The 17,437-nt window shown below is 38.6% G+C and overlaps 1 protein-coding gene across 1 annotated transcript in view; it reads left to right on the top strand.

The window, feature by feature from the left end:
- Window positions 1–6,082: 6,082 nt before the first annotated feature.
- Window positions 6,083–17,437, top strand: part of ITGA8 (integrin subunit alpha 8) — a 209,487-nt gene continuing 198,132 nt past the window's right edge. Inside the window, exons 1-2 of the mRNA XM_052000132.1 lie at window positions 6,083–6,493; window positions 7,164–7,297. Of these exons, the coding sequence (XP_051856092.1) occupies window positions 6,285–6,493; window positions 7,164–7,297 (343 nt within the window). The 5' untranslated portion in view covers window positions 6,083–6,284. The remainder of the gene's footprint in view (window positions 6,494–7,163; window positions 7,298–17,437) is intronic.

Genomic DNA, 17,437 nt, shown 5'->3' with positions numbered 1-17,437 from the left:
ATTACAAAAGTAACCAATTTCATTGAAATATAATGATTAGAATACATAGAATAGTTCACAGACCCCTGATCCAGTCTAATCCTTGATTTTACAAATGAAATTGAGGCCCAGTGAGATGAAGGGATCCACCCATGGCCACACTGTAATCATAGCATAACTGGGCACTGAATTCAGATTCCTTGCCACTACCTCTAGATTCCACAGCTTCTATAAAGAGTATCCTAACTGGTTAAATGTTGCAAAGCTCCTCTATTTTTAACTTCTTTGTACATGGCTGCAACCCAAAGGTGAAGTTTTTCTATGGCACCAATGTACTTCTTTATTTTTGGAAAGTTTAAGCCAAATCTTTTCACTCTTTTGAGTTAGGATTATTTTACGCTCCTCCCCTTTTTTCTTTTTAGTATATACTGTGTGAGAAAGAAACAAATATACCCTTCCCAGTACCAAACACATAGTCTTTCCAAACAATTTGAAGACTTTGCTGACAAATAAATCAATTCTATGTGAATTCTAAGATGTCAGACTTCTCAGCTGATGTGCTCTAACCAAAAGCCAGTCACTATCTACTTCATTTCCTAAGAGCTCACTGTACACCAGAACTCACTGATTTAAGCTGCAGACTACTTAAGTGTTCCAAGCCACCTACTCAGACTTAAATTTCTCTGGAATCAATAACTTTCCCCCATTTTTTTTCCTGGCCTCTATAAGAGTTTACTATACTCCTATGTCCTGAGTTCAAATCTGGTCTCCTACCCTTAAGAGACAAGAAAGAGGAGAATGAACCAGTGAAAAAAGGAGCTAAGTAGATAGAAGAACAAAGAAATAACGAGATAACTATTATTGTAGAAGTTAATGGAGGAGAAACAAGAAAGGATTGAGGAGTAATAAATTATTAAAAACTATAGAAAGTTCAAGGAGAACAAAGACTGAGAAAAAAGTAGTTAGATTTGGCAATGAAGAGATCATTTGTAATTTGGGACAAAGCAATTTTTAGAAAGAGACTCAAGGAATTATTAGTATGAGAACACAGCATCTAAAATATGAATGCTGCTTTTGCTGCTTATATCCTTGAGATTTTTCTCCCATGGACTTAGTTTCCTCATCTGTGAAATACAGGGTTGAATTAAATAGCCTCAGAAGTTTTGCAATCTATGATTCTATGAAAGGATACTTGAGTAAGTAGAGATGGTGAATGCCAACTACTCTTCCTAGAACTTTGCAGAGAAAAAGAGATAAGATGGAGGTTGAAGAAACAGAAAGTGTAAAAGAAACTAAAGTGTTTGCAAGGTAGCCAGTTCAGGAATAGTTATTCTTTTCTTATTATTTTTAAAGAAAATTTTGGCACCTAATCAAAGGAAATGCTTCTGCAACTATTGTAACCACTATGATTACATATGTGACAATCATAACTGACATACTGAGAGTTCCCAACTCACTTGTTGAATATTCCCATCAAAGAAAAGATTAATACTAATTAAATGGAGCCTTCACCTGCATCCAGAGAGCTACAATTATCCCCTGCAAAGTAAACTTTATCCAAGTAAAACAGGTGAAGGGGTCCAGTGATACTTCTGTGTGAGATTTTCTTTTTATATCTCTTTAGTTTGATCATCAATTGCTTCGAGTAGTTGCTTCGAGATCATTATATACCTCAACAACGATACTGTTTGAGGATGTATTCTGATGGCAGTGGATCTCTTCGATAAAGAGAGCTAATTCAATTTCAATTGATCAAGGATGGACAGAAGCAGCTTTACCCAAAGAAAAAACACAGGAAAATGAATATAAACTGCTTGCATTTTTGTTTTTCTTCCCAGGTTATTTATACCTTCTGAATCCAGTTCTCCCTGCAACAAGAGAACTGTTTGGTTCTGCACACATATATTGTATCTAGGATATATTGTAACCTATTTAACATGTAAAGGACTGCTTGCCATCTGGGGGAAGGGATGGAGGGAGGGAGAGGAAAAATCGGAACAGAAGTGAGTACAAGGGATAATGCTGTAAAAAATTACCCTGGCATGGGTTCTGTCAATAAAAAGTTATTTAAAAAAAACAATCATTTACTGATTAATAAATATGATTTCACCCTGTATGTGCCAAAATGTTTGTGGCAGCCCTGTTTGTAGTGGCTAGAAACTGGAAAATGAATGGATGCCCATCAATTGGAGAATGGCTGGGTAAATTGTGGTATATGAATGTTATGGAATATTATTGTTCTGTAAGAAATGACCAGCAGGATGAATATAGAGAGGCTTGGAGAGACTTACATGAACTAATGCTAAGTGAAATGAGCAGAACCAGGAGATCACTTTACACTTCGACAACGATATTGTATGAGGATGTATTCTGATGGAAGTGGATTTCTTTGACAAAGACTCAATTTCAATTGATAAATGATGGACAAAAGCAGCTACACCCAAAGAAAGAACACTGTGAAACGAATGTGAACTATTTGCATTTTTGTTTTTCTTTCCAAGTTGTTTTTACCTTCTGAATCCAATTCTCCCTGTGCAACAAGAGAACTGCTTGGTTCTGCACACATATATTGTATCTAGGATATACTACAACATATTTAACATATATAGGACTGCTTGCCATCTAGGGGAGGGGGTGGAGGGAGGGAGGGGAAAAATCGGAACAGAAGTGAGTGCAAGGGATAATGTTGTAAAAAAAAATTACCCTGGCATGGATTCTGTCAATATAAAGTTATTATAAAATAAAATAAGAAAATATGATTTCACAATCCTCAAAAAAAATCATCAGTTGCTTACTAAGTCTTTGTGAGATTTTCTTTTTTTATATCTCTTTATTTTGTTCATCAGTTTCCAGTGATACTTCTAATTCAAATCCTAGCTCTGACATATATGAGCTGTGTAACTTTGGGCATGTCACTTGACCATTTTCAGTATGTAAAATGACAGAGTTGGAAAATATGATCCCTAAAGTCTGTAGCTCTAACTCTTACTTTCCTATGATCCCAAATTACCCAGTCTTCCTATACCTCAGTTTTCTTATTTTTAAAATAAGGGGGTTGATCTCCATGGTTCCTTCTAATTCTGAGGTCCTATGGTCTGATGTTCTTAGTTTCTCTTGTGAAAGAAAAAGAAGACAGCTGTATTTTTTTTCTTTTACCTGGCTAGAAAGCCTTCCATTCCAACACTAAAATCTACCTGGAATAGGGGCTAATTTTAGTATTCTAGAATCAGGGCCCACCAGATGAAAGATTCTCCTCCTAATTCTAGCTTTGTAATGTGTAGGCTTCTAGCCAGTCTAAGTTTAGAATAAGGAGACCTGGATTTGCCACCGTCTCCTATAATATTTTTGTGTTCATGGATAAGTATTGTTTCAAGCTCCAAGATAAATCTGTAAAATGGAGATAACAATTGTACTATCTACTTCATGGGATAGACTATTGGGAGAAGAATTCTTTGTAAATCTTGAAGTTTTATATAAACTTATTTGTTCAGCTTTTTCAATGTGTATTCCATTAGGATTATTTGATTGAAGGTTGCTATGGGAAAAAACTAAGTCAGATTGACCTCTGGTACCAGCCACTGAATTTTTGAAACTCTAGACTTGGGTAAAGGCTATATGGTCTGCTTTTTATTACCTAGTGAAGGGCTAAACAATTTGCAGATCATCTAAGTCATCTAGGACTTTTCCATGATCCTTTTGACCATTTTATTTCTACTTTAGCACCTCTCCAGATGAAGAACTTCTAAAGGGGAGGAAGGCAAAGGTTTCAGTGCTGGGTAGATGTGGCCAGGTTCTATGTTTTAATGGGGTTCAAAGGCTCAATATCTGGCTTTTGAATTTGCTTTGGTTGTCTCATAGGAAATCTGCTGAACCATTGGCTTATAAACCAGAGTAACCTAAGAGCTTCACAATAGAATTATTTCAAAAATTTAATTTAGATCAAAACATTAGATTTTTAGGGAGGTGACTGGGAATAAGAATTGAAACTTCCTTTGGGAAGCTAATGCATTCATGATTAGGGCAAATGATTACCCTATCCAAAGCCAGAGTGAAACAGTGATTTGGGAGTCTTACATTGAGGGCCCAAGTCCTACCTACGCTGTGTAACTAAGCAAATCACTTAAGCATTTGATTTCCTTATCTGTGAGATGAGAGCATTGGAGTAAATGAGCTTTTATGTCCCTGTCAGCTCTAAATCTTTTGATTCTGTGATATGACCTTTCACCTAAAGTAAGGTTGGGACTTTTTTGTTTTTAAATTTCAAACTACCTACGGGATCTTTCACGAATATTTCTATCACACCAAGTTCAACATATTCCAAATTGAACTGGTTATCATCCAGTCTCCTCCACTTGTATCCTTTATCAATCACTCCATTGTCATCAGTGATTTTACCATTCCTTCAATCCTCTGGGTTAGAAATCTGAGAATTATCTCTGATTTCCAGCTTTGGGGCATTTAGGTTTAAACTTTAGTCACAATACATTGTTTCTCTTTCTGCCATATGTTAGTTTTATACCTATGCGCAGGACCAGAAGAGTCACATCTCTTCTGTAAAATAAAGACAAGAAAATTTATATTACCAACCTGACAAGGTTAGGTTAGAATTAGGAAAACAATTTGCATACTTTAAGATACTGTATAAATGTGAACTCTTGCTCATGTAGAGAGAGAAGTAATACAGAGCCAGCCTAAGAGTTAAGAGGATCTCTATTTTCCTCCCCATCCCTCCCAAACTGGTCAAATTAATTTCAATTCTTCTTCCAGCAAATCTCTCCAGCCACATTCATTTTCTGCCATTTCCCTAAAGAATTAGACAATATAGGCTCTGTCCTTTTTCTTGACCTTCAGCAACTCTTCCTAAACCCAACCAATCTATCCAAATCCTAGATACCTAAAGCCCAGCACATGTCCAACTTTCTCACAAAGACTTCTCAGGCTACTCCAGCTGACTGTTCTTTCTCCTACCCCTGAATCTTTATTGGACATTTCTGTCAGCACTCCCACTTTCTCTCTTAATTGGGTGCTAATTATGAGCAGTCTATCCTTTTTCCTTGAAGGTAGACATCATATCATATACTCTGCCCCTACTCAAACACAGAAGATACATAATGGGATCATAGGTTACAGAGCTACAAGGGATCTTAAAACTCTAGTCTAAATCATTCCTTTTTACGGAAGAAGAAACTGAGACCCAGACATATACAGTTGTAAAAATGGAAAGTGACCAAGGTCACTGCCCTGAAACTAAACCCCAGAGTTGGACTGGACTCCAGAGACCTTTTACTCCAACCAGTCTCTTATTTGACAGATTAAGAAACTGAGGCGTAGGGACATAGCTGTTAAACATCAGAGATGAGATTTGAACCCTGCTCCTCTGTTTTCCGGTCCTTACATTGTGCCAATTTGTCTGTTTCCTAATTCCAAGTTTTAAACGTTAATCCACAATCGGAGGCGGGGGAGGGAAGGGGGGGAGGCAATCAAAAGTCTCCCCCCTTTCCTACTCCTCCTCAATTCCTCTGTCTTAATAGATAGCAGAAAAGGAAAAGTGCATCCTGCACAGCATAGGGCCAAGCTTTCCAACACCTTTGCACTTCGGGGGAAACGAGCAATTCTTGCCGCTAGATATTTGGGGTGGAAAGTTTGAGGCACGAGCATAGTGCCCGGCATTAGGCAGAGCCCTCCAACCCAGGAGGTGCCCAGTAGCCCCAAGCTCCCTGGAACAGAAAGTCTTCCGTGGAAGGAACGCGTGGGTGCCCACCCGGAGACATGGGGCAGGAGCAGGCTCCCGTACTGGGAGGGGCAGCGTGTCCAGGAGCCGCGGTGGCGAAGAGGGCCATCAGTCTCCGGGGGCCCGCTGATCTCGGGCCCCCACGCTCCAAGCCCACGCCCGCGCGAGTTCGTGCTGCTCAATGCGGACGCCAGGGGGCGGCAAAGAGCACGGCGTGCGCTCGGGTCTCCCATGCCAGAACCCAACTCTCCCGGCTTGATACCTTCCACCAGCCTCCGCCGCCGCTCAGAAGGGGGGAGGGAAGGAAGGAGAAGAGGGGAGGGGAGACGAGGGGAGGGGAGGGGAGCCCTGGACGGGATGCAGGCTCAGAGCAGCCGCGCGCCTGTCACCGCTGGTCAGCCCCAGCCTGCCCAGCTCTCCTCTCCCGGCTGCCCTCCTCGGCCAGCCGGGCTTCGGCCAGGGCGCACGGAGCTGCGTGCGCCTTCCCAGCGGCTTCTCGCCTCCTCCTCCTCCTCCTTCTGCACCGACCCGGGGCTCGGGCAAAGTTTGCTGGAGGGCAGGAGGCGAACTAGGCATGGCTCGGGGCGGCCCCGGCTCCCCGCCGCGGGGCAGCTGGGAGCAGCGGCGGGCTCCCCTCTGGGGCTTCTGGACAGCCTTGGGGATGCTCTGCTCGCCCGCCTCCCAGGCGTTCAACCTGGACGTGGACAAACTCACTGTGTACAGCGGTCCAGAGGGCAGCTACTTCGGCTACGCCGTGGACTTCCACATACCTGACCCGCGAACGTAAGTAGTCCCGGTCCTGCGCCTTCTCCGTCCCCCAGTCCGCCGGAGGTGGCCCCGGGACCTCGGCTCAAGCCCTCCGGCTGCCTCTCATTTGGGTCCCAGGAGCCCCCTGAGTGGAAGGAAGGCAATAGAGCAGGACGCTTGCTGCCCCATCCTTGCTTCCCATGCCCGGGACACCCCAGCCCTGAGCATCTTTTCCTTTGCGGAACTATGGGTACATCCCAAAGTAGAGAGGCAGCTCTGGTCCAGCCCCGACCCTCGGAGAGGACCGCGGACCGAGACTTCTCCATCGAACCGACGAGGTGACAGCGCCCCAGAGCAAACAAAGCCAGACTAGTTAAAACTAAACAGAAACCTGTCCCATGAAAAGCTGCTTCTGCTGCCTGTTTACACAGTGATGGGAAGTAGATTGGGGACTAGCTGCGGGATCGAGAGCGTGGGGCGACTCTGTGGATAAGCACTTTTCTCCTTTCGTGTCCTTGTGTGTGTTTGTATACAAACAGCTGCGGCTGAAGGGACGTCCCTAACCCCCAAACTCCAAAGTTTTTGATGCAGACAGATTTCAGGCAAAAGATAATTGGTCGCTTAAGTAGGTTCTTTGGAGCGGAGCTATTTGATTTCTCGATTTTCCTGAGTCCCAGTTCTTAACTTTGGTCCAAATGTTTTGCAGAGTGAGTATCTTGGTGGGAGCTCCCAAAGCCAATACTAGCCAGCCGGACATAGTGGAGGGTGGCGCTGTCTATTACTGTCCCTGGCCGGCCACTGGGGATGTTCAATGCAAGCAGATCCCGTTTGACACCACTAGTAAGTGACTGCTTTTTTTTTTTTAAACATTAATTAACTAAACATTAATCCATTTACTCCAGCCACCACAGAAATCAAAATTGGAGTGTACATGTGCTCTGTTGGCTGGTTTGATGGGGTGAGGATATGCAGGTCCCAAGAGAACCCAATTTTTTTTAGGCAGACATGTCTGGATGTTCCGGGTGAGGGGTGTTTAATGGGCTCTAGAGAACTAAATATATCATGACCTTGAGCTTTTGAACTATACTAGTTTTTACAGTTTGTCTTAGTGTCCTGGGACCATCGAGGGCATGATGGTCCAGAAAAAGCACAAATGTTATACAACAGCCTTGGCAGAGAACTCCGTATATTCCTAACCACAAATCTGGGAGCAGACGGATTCTGCAAACCTCCAGTGTCTTAACTCCCAGGGCAAATTTTACTTGCTACAGCCTAACTTTACTTCACGTTGCCATTTAATTCTTTACAGAAAGCAAGAATTTTCTTTCAAAATATTGGACATTGGATGCAAACTAGTACAGTCAGAGTGTAGATGGATTACATTCGTTTCCAAAATCCCCAGACAGCTGTTTCTTATTTAATTAAAAGGAAAATACATTTTAAACAACTCAGGCTGGTTCTGTTTTCTGTGGTGTTTCCCTCTTTATGTCCTGAGAAAATAATTTAAACCCAGTGCTTTTGAAAACATTAACAGTGAATGTTTTAATTTATGTGGGCAAATCTTTGTGAATATAGAAACTTGACATTATTAGATAAGCATGCACTTACCTTTTTCTCAAGGAAGCTGAAATTTGTCAACTGTAATAGAAGCCCTGAGTTGAGGAGAATATCATTTAAAATACCTTGTGAAACACTCAACTAACTTGGTTCTGTAACTGCTCACTTTAATTGTTAAATAAATGGGGAAACAGTGTACTGTAGTGGAGAGTGTGCTTGCAGAGTTCCTATATTTGAATTCTCTATCAGTTCTTACTTGTATGACCTTGGGAAGTAATTCCCACTGTGTAGCCTTCCATTTACCGCTATATAAAATCAAGGAGCTGGATGAGGTGACTTTTGACATGCCTTCCACCTCTGATTCCACAATCCTATATGTATTTGCAATTTACATTTCATCGAGGTGAAATAACATAAATAATATGTATCTCATGCTTATAATGTATGGCTAAATGTTAAGGAAATAAGTTAGTTTTGGTTTTTTAAGTAGATAATATTTCAAAAGATGAAATCACTTCTGTTAGAAATACCTTGAATCAAGACCAAAATGCATCAGTTTTTAAAATTAAAAAATCTTTTTTTCTAAAAGTAAAAAAAAAGTTCTAGGAAGTTCTGGGGTAGGGGGATAGGATTTGACTATGTAGATTGGTAAATGTAGGTAGTATAACTTTAAATTCTTGTGAATGTTTTTAAAATATCAATTCATTTACTTTGTAAAAATTTTCAATGCATTTATTTCTAAAGGCATTTATAACTTGTTCTTAACTCCTGCCTTTTCCTGATTCAACAACTTCCCTCCCCCCCCAAAAAAAAAACTTATCATAAACATGTATTGATCTACTAAAGCAAATTCTTCCAAATAGAAATTGACTTTGCATTTTAAGTCAATCACATTTGTAGCAGAAAATGAAGGGTGTTTCATTATCATTCTTTTGGACATCAGTGCATTGATAAAAATTCTCAAATCTTTCAAATTTGTTGAATTTTACAACATCTTTACAATATTGCCATTAAAAATAGTTCTAATTCAACTCACTTTTCTCTTCATTAGTTCACAGAGTTCTTAGTTTCCTCTGAAACTATTTATTTCTTAATTTCCTACTGCACAGTAATATCCCATTACATTTACGTGTTATGATCTATTTAGCCCTTCCCCATGAAGAGGACATTCCCTTGGTTTCCAATTTTGGGTCTACTAGGAAAAGAGTTACTGTAAATATTTTTTTATATATTGGTCCTTTTCCTCTTTCTTTGAAGTCTTTGAAGGCATTTATCTAGTAAAATCACTTTCATTTACATATGTTTCTTCTCTACTTAACAAGTCATTCTTTATAGCAAAGATTAAGAAAGAAAAAGTAAAAAAATTTCAGCAGAACTTATGAATATATCACCCAGATCTGACAGGATTTGGAATGTCAAACGCCCATACTCCCCTACCTCTTCAAAGAAAGGATGTAGGAACTTTTTGTCATCTCTTTTAGTATGAGCCTGATCATAATTGCCAGTTCATATATCTTCCCATATTTCACTAAATTCTTCATATTTACCATTTCTACTTAGTTATTACTGATTTCATTGTTTTAAAAGATCTTTGGAATTATTTGTTTTCTTTCAAGGACTGCTTATGAGCTCTTTATTATTGCTATACTACCTTAATTACTATTTTTATTAAATGCTGCAGGTGTCTTCATGTCATTTGGTACAAACTTTCACTTAAAAGATGAAAGTTGGAAAATTAAAGTCTACTCATTGACTTTCCTTTGTACAGGAAATGTTTCCACTACTGCAATAGTTTTAACAAGATTTTGAAAGCTTCCCCAGTTACTGACCTTTAGGTCAGTATTAGGGATAATCTTTCTGAATCAACAAAATGAAACATTTAAACAGAACAAAGTTGAAGGTCTGATTAAAAAACAATATAACAAAATTTATATTTTAATAAAAATACTTTATATTTGGATATAGGAATAGTTAATTTAGTGATCAGTACCATCATAACTTTAGTTAGAAGAAAATAATCATGTATAATTTGAGGAATGTAAATTACTGAGTTTTACTGAGAAATAACATACATCACAAAAAATGTTGAGTCCAAATGTTAGCATAAAGTGAGAATTCAAATGAAGAGTTACTTTCATATCCTAAGTCGGGCATCTGCCTCTATTATGAACTGATTTAGCTACAGAGACAATAAATATCTGTCACACAGAGGAGTTATAATTGAATCCATTTCTCATTAATCATTATAATAACAATCTTGCTTCAAAATATGAAGAGAATACAGATTGAGAATGAGAAATGTGTGTAATTATAAATAAGTAGCCTTTAACTTACTGGAGGGTTCTAGTTTAAAAGTTCATTTGTGGGTTGGCTATTTGGAACCAGAAACTCATTTTCCCATAGAGTGTCATCAGTTAGAGTTAGGGTCTCAGACTGGACCACAATAAAACCTAATCAACTAATAATGTATAGCTGAAATAGGGTATATTTGCAATGAAAAAAAAAAGGTAGAAAACAATATTGTTTCAAAATTAGTTATTTGACAAAGAAACAGTACAAATAAATGAGGTCTCTTGGCCCAAGGAAAATGCAGTTTTAATTAGAGAAAGATGAGAAAGACAGAGACTTTGCAGATTTAAAGAGGGATTTTGTACACTCTCAAGGGCTTAAAAGTTATTGATATTGGCTTTTAACTTTGGATAACAATTTCAAAGTTGTAACTTTCTTTTCCTCTTGATAGATTTCAGAGGGCTATAGATTTCAAACTGAATGGAATCTTGAGGTTTATATGAGTCAGGCTTCTCATTTTAAATATATGAGGAAACTGAGGTTGAGATTTGCAACATGAATAAAGACAGTAAATGGCAGAGTTAGAACTGGAATCTACCAGCTCACACTTCAACTCTAGTACTCTTTCCACTGCACCATAGTCTACTTTTATGCTTATTATCCATGATCAAATTTAGTTGTTGGCTCATAAATGGAATGAAAATGGAGAGAGAGAGAGAGAGAGAGAGAGAGAGAGAGAGAGAGAGAGAGAGAGAGAGAGAGAGAGAGAGAGAGAGAGAGAGAGAAGAATCAGTTTCATAAAGACTAGGGTAGGAATTGGTAGAGGGGAATAGGTGTAAAAACTTTTTTCAGAGTACATTTTCATAGATTTAATAGAATGGGAGATCTTAATGAGAATTTTAAATTACCTACTTTAATTCTTCAAAGGAAAATATTTTTTAAAAATCCATGGAAAATTATGGTAGAGGGAGAAGTGTTACCACCTTCTTCACCATCACCCAAGAGGAAGAAAGTGCTGGGGAAAAGAAAATTCTTCACACATGTCACCAGGGGGGGTTGTTGACTAAAGACAACTTTGTTGCTCTTCACCATGGCCTCTGAGTGTGTAAAGGTGGGTCAGTGGAATACACATAAAATTCATAAATCTTAGGTGTCTGGGACTCTGGAGTACCCACATTGTTTAACTACCTACTGCATATCTGTCATCTTATTTACCTGATTCTAAAAGATAGAACTCAAAAAAGCAAAATAGAACACAAGAATTTATTTAGCACATATTTTAGGCCAAGTGTTAGGGCTGCTGGGCATTATGGATGGAGATATGACATTGGAGTTAAACCAAGGTTTCAGTCTTACCTCTGGTGTGCCCATGGGTAAGCTACTTGACTCTCAGCAATCTGGACAACTCTTAGACTTTAAATCACATAATAAGTTGCTTCTCTGAATTGCTGCTGGAAGTTTCCATATTAGGAAGTCTAAAAACACAAGAAATCACAGCTCTGAATATGTCCCAGGTACTATAGATTCAAAGACAAAAATGAAACAGTCCCTGCTTTTAAGGAGTTCAAACCCTAATTGGAGGATACAGCACATAAAAGCGCATTCAGCTGCAGGGCAGATGGAAAGGCTGAGAAATCCCAAGGATTTGGTGGTGGGATAGATGGCAAGACCCAGGGATCCTCAAGTCATAAAGATAAATCAGATGACAATGCTTGGGGATTTCATGGCGCAAAGGCAGGGAAGATGATAAGGAAAGGTGGACTTCTAGGTCGTAGATAGAAATAGAGCTGGGACTGACTTCTCTTCCAAGTGTGTGAAGAACTGATCACAAAAGCGCCTAAAGATGACAGGTGCTTCTGGTTGTCCCAAATAGATTTACATAGTGGGTACTTAAGAAGAGCTTATTGGTTGACTGAGAGAGATTGGGAAATCTTCTACATAGAGATAAGAATTGAACCCAGAGGCACTAATGAGAAGAGGAAGAACTAAGAAAACAAGATGTAGATGAAGTCATCAGAAGGATTAAGGATGAATCTGATTCTTAGTGAGAAGTCTTAGAGCAAAAATAAATGGCAAAAATAATTATTTTTGCAGATTATAGACATTACAGTCAACTTTGCTAGAATGTATTTATCTATAACATGAGAATTGGGCTGTCCATGGGCAGGTACAGTCCTAAGTGCCAAAAGAAGAAGTATGTCACTGCCTGAATAAAATGTATAGATAAGTCTTCAACTTTTCTCTACCCCTCATTTTTTATAGGTGATGAGATTAAAAGTATCATCCTTAAAGGAATTCTTGAAAGGCAATATATGATCTGAAAAGGTTTTTTTTTTTTTTTCCTAAGCAGTGAACTGTGCCTTGGAATTGGTTGGGGGAATTATTAGCTAATTGTGTGTGTGTGTGTGTGTGTGTGTGTGTGTGTGTGTGTGTGTTCATCTTTGATACTATTTAACAGATTGCTCTTTTTCATTCCCTCCTTTCTACTCTCTACCTCCAATCACTGTCCAGCACAAAGTTTACTTTGAGGATGCTTCTGAGAGACAGATGGACCAAGAAACACAGAGACAGACAGATACATACACAAAAAGTTAGAGACAGAGAACACTCAGAGACAATGAGAGACAGAGAGAGAGGGAGGAGAAAGAGAAAGAAGAGAGAGAAGTATATATCTCTATCTCTATCTATAGATATAGAAAGAGAGACAGACAGTATTAGTTTCTGAGAATCTTCCTAGATAAGTACAGAGAAAACTATGTCCAACAGATTGGCCACTCAGAGATGAATTTTTTTATCCAGGGAAACCCCATGAAACAAAGCAAAAAATATATGCATACATATTCATGTAATGTGGTGTGATGTTTTAAGTGATAATATACATATATGCATATATTAATATCTATGAAATATGTAAAAAATAAAACCCATACTTCCCTTTTAACTGTTCTCTCTATTCAGCTGAAGTGTTTTTTTTTTTAAATTCACAACATGTTGGGCCAGATAGCATACCAGTATCTTTGCTGATTTTTAAAAACAGATTCCTTTAGAGGTATCAACCATTTTTTCAGTCCCTTGGGTTCTGTTTGATCTTCAGCAGTAACTGACTATAGCCTCTCAGTTTAGACACTAAGATAAACTGGTTCATAATTCAATTCAGATTCTGGCTGATAAGTTTGATTCTCAGTCTGTTACAATTTCATTGCTTTTTCATTTTAGAAATGATTTTCTCAAATAATCACCATTAATTTTGCTTTCATGTCAAAGGCTGCTAGTCTTTTTCCAATTGTACATTATCAGTGTGATCTCAGCTCTCCAAGCTTGTATGTTTTGTCTTTTCTATTTCCCACAGGTAAAACCAATCACAGAAGGTATGCAGCATCTCAACCCCTCCACATGAATGAATTTCAAGTCTAAAAAGAAGGGAACTTTGGGGGAGCATATGATAGTGTGGGAGGTGCAGAAAATAGTTTGTTTTCCTGCCCTATTCCAGAAATACTTCTCTTATCTTCTTTCTGCCTTTCTCCTTTTGTTTCAGTCAAGCCAAATTCTCTTCCATTGCTGTCCTATTTGTTTGCTCTTGTCTATGATTTCTGTATTTTATGCAATATTTAGAAAAACTTTTCATGAAAAATCTGAGTTCATTTCAAAATCCCCACCAAAATTCACTTCTCCCTCTATTAACCATCTAAACCAGCCTAAGGTCAAAGAAGGATGGAGGATTGGAAATCTAGGGAGGTAAAAGAAGATCAGGAAAAACAAAATCCATCCCCTTTGACTTCATGAGATCATATTTTTAGAGGGAGAAAAAGGACCATCCAATCTAACTCATTTTACAGATAAATGATATGCTCAGTGTCCTACAAATAGCATGAAAGACCAAATTCCCACAATAATAAAAGGAAATATTGCACTTGCTTGCCACATAAGCTTAGAAAACAAAGGTTGCATCATTTATGTACTCTGAATAAAATACAAGCATATCTCAGGTATTCCATGGTGTTAAAAAAAAATGACAAACCACAGAAACAATAATGATAGGAGAAATTTCTTTTCTGTCTTTGTACCCCCAACATGTAACGTAGTACTTGGCCTGTAATAAGTACTTAATTAAAAAAAAGTACTTAATAAATGCTTATAGGTTCACCACTACAATAAGAAATGAGTATTGGTACAGTTTGGGAACCACTCACAATTAAGCTCCCACATAAAAATCAGCAGGAAGAAGTAGAAGGAGTTATTAGGGTTTAACTTAGAAAATCCTCTTCCACTCCCCATTTAGAAAAAAAAATTAGTTAGAATTTGCCTGGTCTTAATTTATAAACTTTGGATGTTTGCTTTTTTTTGGTCTTAAAATGGGAGACAATTAGCTTGTTTTTTTTTTTTTTCAAAGCTCTGAAAAGAGTGGAAATTTTGCTGGGATAGTGTTTTAGTTTCAAGACGAGAAGGCTTTGGGGGGGGGTTCTGTTTTATTTTGTGCTGGGTAAGCCTACAATAAGAAGCAGTTTAAACCATCTGGTGTTGTGACTGGTACATGACTGGAGTCTGATAATGTTGGGTGTGCCCTTGCTCTCTTGGGATGATGGGAGTGGGGGTGGGGGAACATATTGGTCACAGAAGTCTTTTTTTTTTCTTTTCTAACTCAAAAAGAAAGCAGTTTCTGTACAGGAAAATAAAAGGAAAGAAAAGAAGAAAATATAGGTCAGAGCCTCCCTGTTGGACAATGGAAGAAATATAAGAATTATGTTAATTGTGGCACAGCTGAAGGGAAGGGAAGGATGTTTCACCTTGGAGCCTCAGTAGGAAGATGGGGAGGATTTTAAAGGCTCGAAATAGCATTATTTTTGTTGCTAAGAGGTACTTAAAGAACAATCTTATAGGAATACCATCTTGTAGGAATAATCAAAAGATTTTAGACATTTATAGGAAGAACTAGGGCCAAAGTTTTCCTTTTCCATATAGATCCCATCAAAACTAGTTTATCTTTTCAGGTCTGTGTAAATCAGAAGCAGCTCAGGATTGCTAAAATGAATAATAGCCTAACAAATCATTCTGTAGTGAGGAAAAAAATGGACTTGGAAGCCAAAGCCCATTTCACAGTATCACAAAATTTAAGAATTGGAATGAACCAAAGAGGCCTTCTAGTTATTCAGTATGTGCTTATGCACTGGGCACTGTGCCAGTTGCTGGCGATCCAAGTACCAAGAACTGATTTTTCTTTACATCCCTAGTGATTAACACAGTGCCCTGTACATAGTAGGCACTTAATGTTTATTGACTTGACTTGACAGTCCTTATAAGAAACTTATATTCTAATGGGGGAAGACAATGAGTCTGTATATAAACATATAATGTATGAAGTATGTGTCAAAGATCATAAATAATACATATATAAGATATGCTATTATGTAGTATATTATTTATAATACGTATGCTTTGTTGGTCATATATCTTTGGTCCTGTCCAACTCTTTGAGACCCCATTTAGAATTTTCTTGGCAAAGATATTGGAGTCCTTTGCCATTTTCTTCTCCAGCTCATTTTTACATACAAGGAAACCAGAACAAGGAGGGTCAAATGACTTGGAAAGAGTCATGCAGCTAATAAGTGTCGGAGGCCAGATTTGAATTCAGGAAAATGAGTCTACCCAAAGAGTAGATATCCTATCCACTGCACTACTTAGCTCTGTGGGCGTACATATTCACAATATACCAATATATACATATACAGACACATACATACATATATATATTATATATATATATATATATATGTAGTTCAGATACATATGTATACACACAAACACCCATATACACACAGAGACATTTATGTGTATATGTTGTTGTTCAATTGTGTTCAACTCTTTGTAACCTGTGAACCATAGTACCCCAGTGTTGTCCATTGGGTTTTCCTTGGCAAAGATACTAGAATGATTTATCATTTCCTTCTCCAGGGGATTATGGAAAACAGAGATGAAATGACTTGCCTAGGATCACATAGCTAGTGAGTGTCTGAAGCCAGGTTTGAATTTGAGCCTTCCTGACTCCAGATTCAGTAGTCTATTCACTGAGCCACCTAGCTGCCTCCAAGGTGTATGGGATGTTCGTGGAGGACTAGCACTTCTGGTGTGAGGGCTTGCAGAACCCTTTTGGGGCTGCTAATCCACCTTAGATGTCTGATCAGTTGCTCAAATCTCACTTGTGGCTCCAAGAAGTTGTAGCACGAGCAGTGGCAACCACTGGTAAAACTGCCTCAACAGAGGGGCTACATCAGGTGGAAAGGACCTAACTGATAGGCACCAAACCCACTGGTGAGTTAGGAGAATGTCTACCTCACACATGTGAAGACTACCCCAGAGGAAAAGGTGGATAAGAACAATTTGTTCCAACATCCATGAAAGCTGCTGAAGCAGCTGGCGAGGACCACTTCGAGTTCATTTGCCCAGACACCAAAGACACTAAGATCATCCATTGCATCCCAGGCTTTTTTCTTAACTTTTATCTTGCCATTGGACTTCAGTGCCAAAGGTTATGTAATTTTATCAGTCACATGGTTAATAAAGATCTGAGGTGAGATTTGAACTCATGTTTTTCTGACCCCAAACCCAGCACTCTATCCATTTCATACCCTAGCTACCTCTCATTGGGAGGGAGAGTGTTGGAATCCTAGTGTTAACTTGAAATGTTAACTCAACTTGAAACAAGGTGATAACTCAAGGGAAGTGTGAATTCGGATATCTCAAATTAAACCCTGAAATTTCCCAAACTTGTGAACTCCAATAAGTAAAGGTGTGAACACAAACATTGTATCAATTAGATTGAGTTAACACTATGATTCTAACATCTCTCTTGAATCACCTTGTTTCAAGTTGAGTTAACACTAGGGCAACAGGAGAGAACTGTCCAATAAACCTGAGAAGGGAAGTTGTGGCCAGAATGAAGAAACTAATTAGAATTGTTTATATCTGGTTCCAGAGGCAAGAGAAAACAATTGGAATTGACCAATGGTTGGAAGATCAGATTTTCACTTAAAGAAATTACTTTGGTAATAGTATGGAGGATGGACTAGATGGTGAGAGCCTTGAGGGAGGGAGACCAGTTTGGAGGTTGTTGCAGTAGTCTAGGTGAATGGTCAAGGA

This window comes from Antechinus flavipes, chromosome 5 (assembly GCF_016432865.1).
Source record: "Antechinus flavipes isolate AdamAnt ecotype Samford, QLD, Australia chromosome 5, AdamAnt_v2, whole genome shotgun sequence".
NCBI classification, from domain to species: Eukaryota; Metazoa; Chordata; class Mammalia; order Dasyuromorphia; family Dasyuridae; genus Antechinus; species Antechinus flavipes.
Note: the sequence above shows the minus strand (reverse complement) of the source record. Positions and strands in the feature narration are given on the sequence as shown.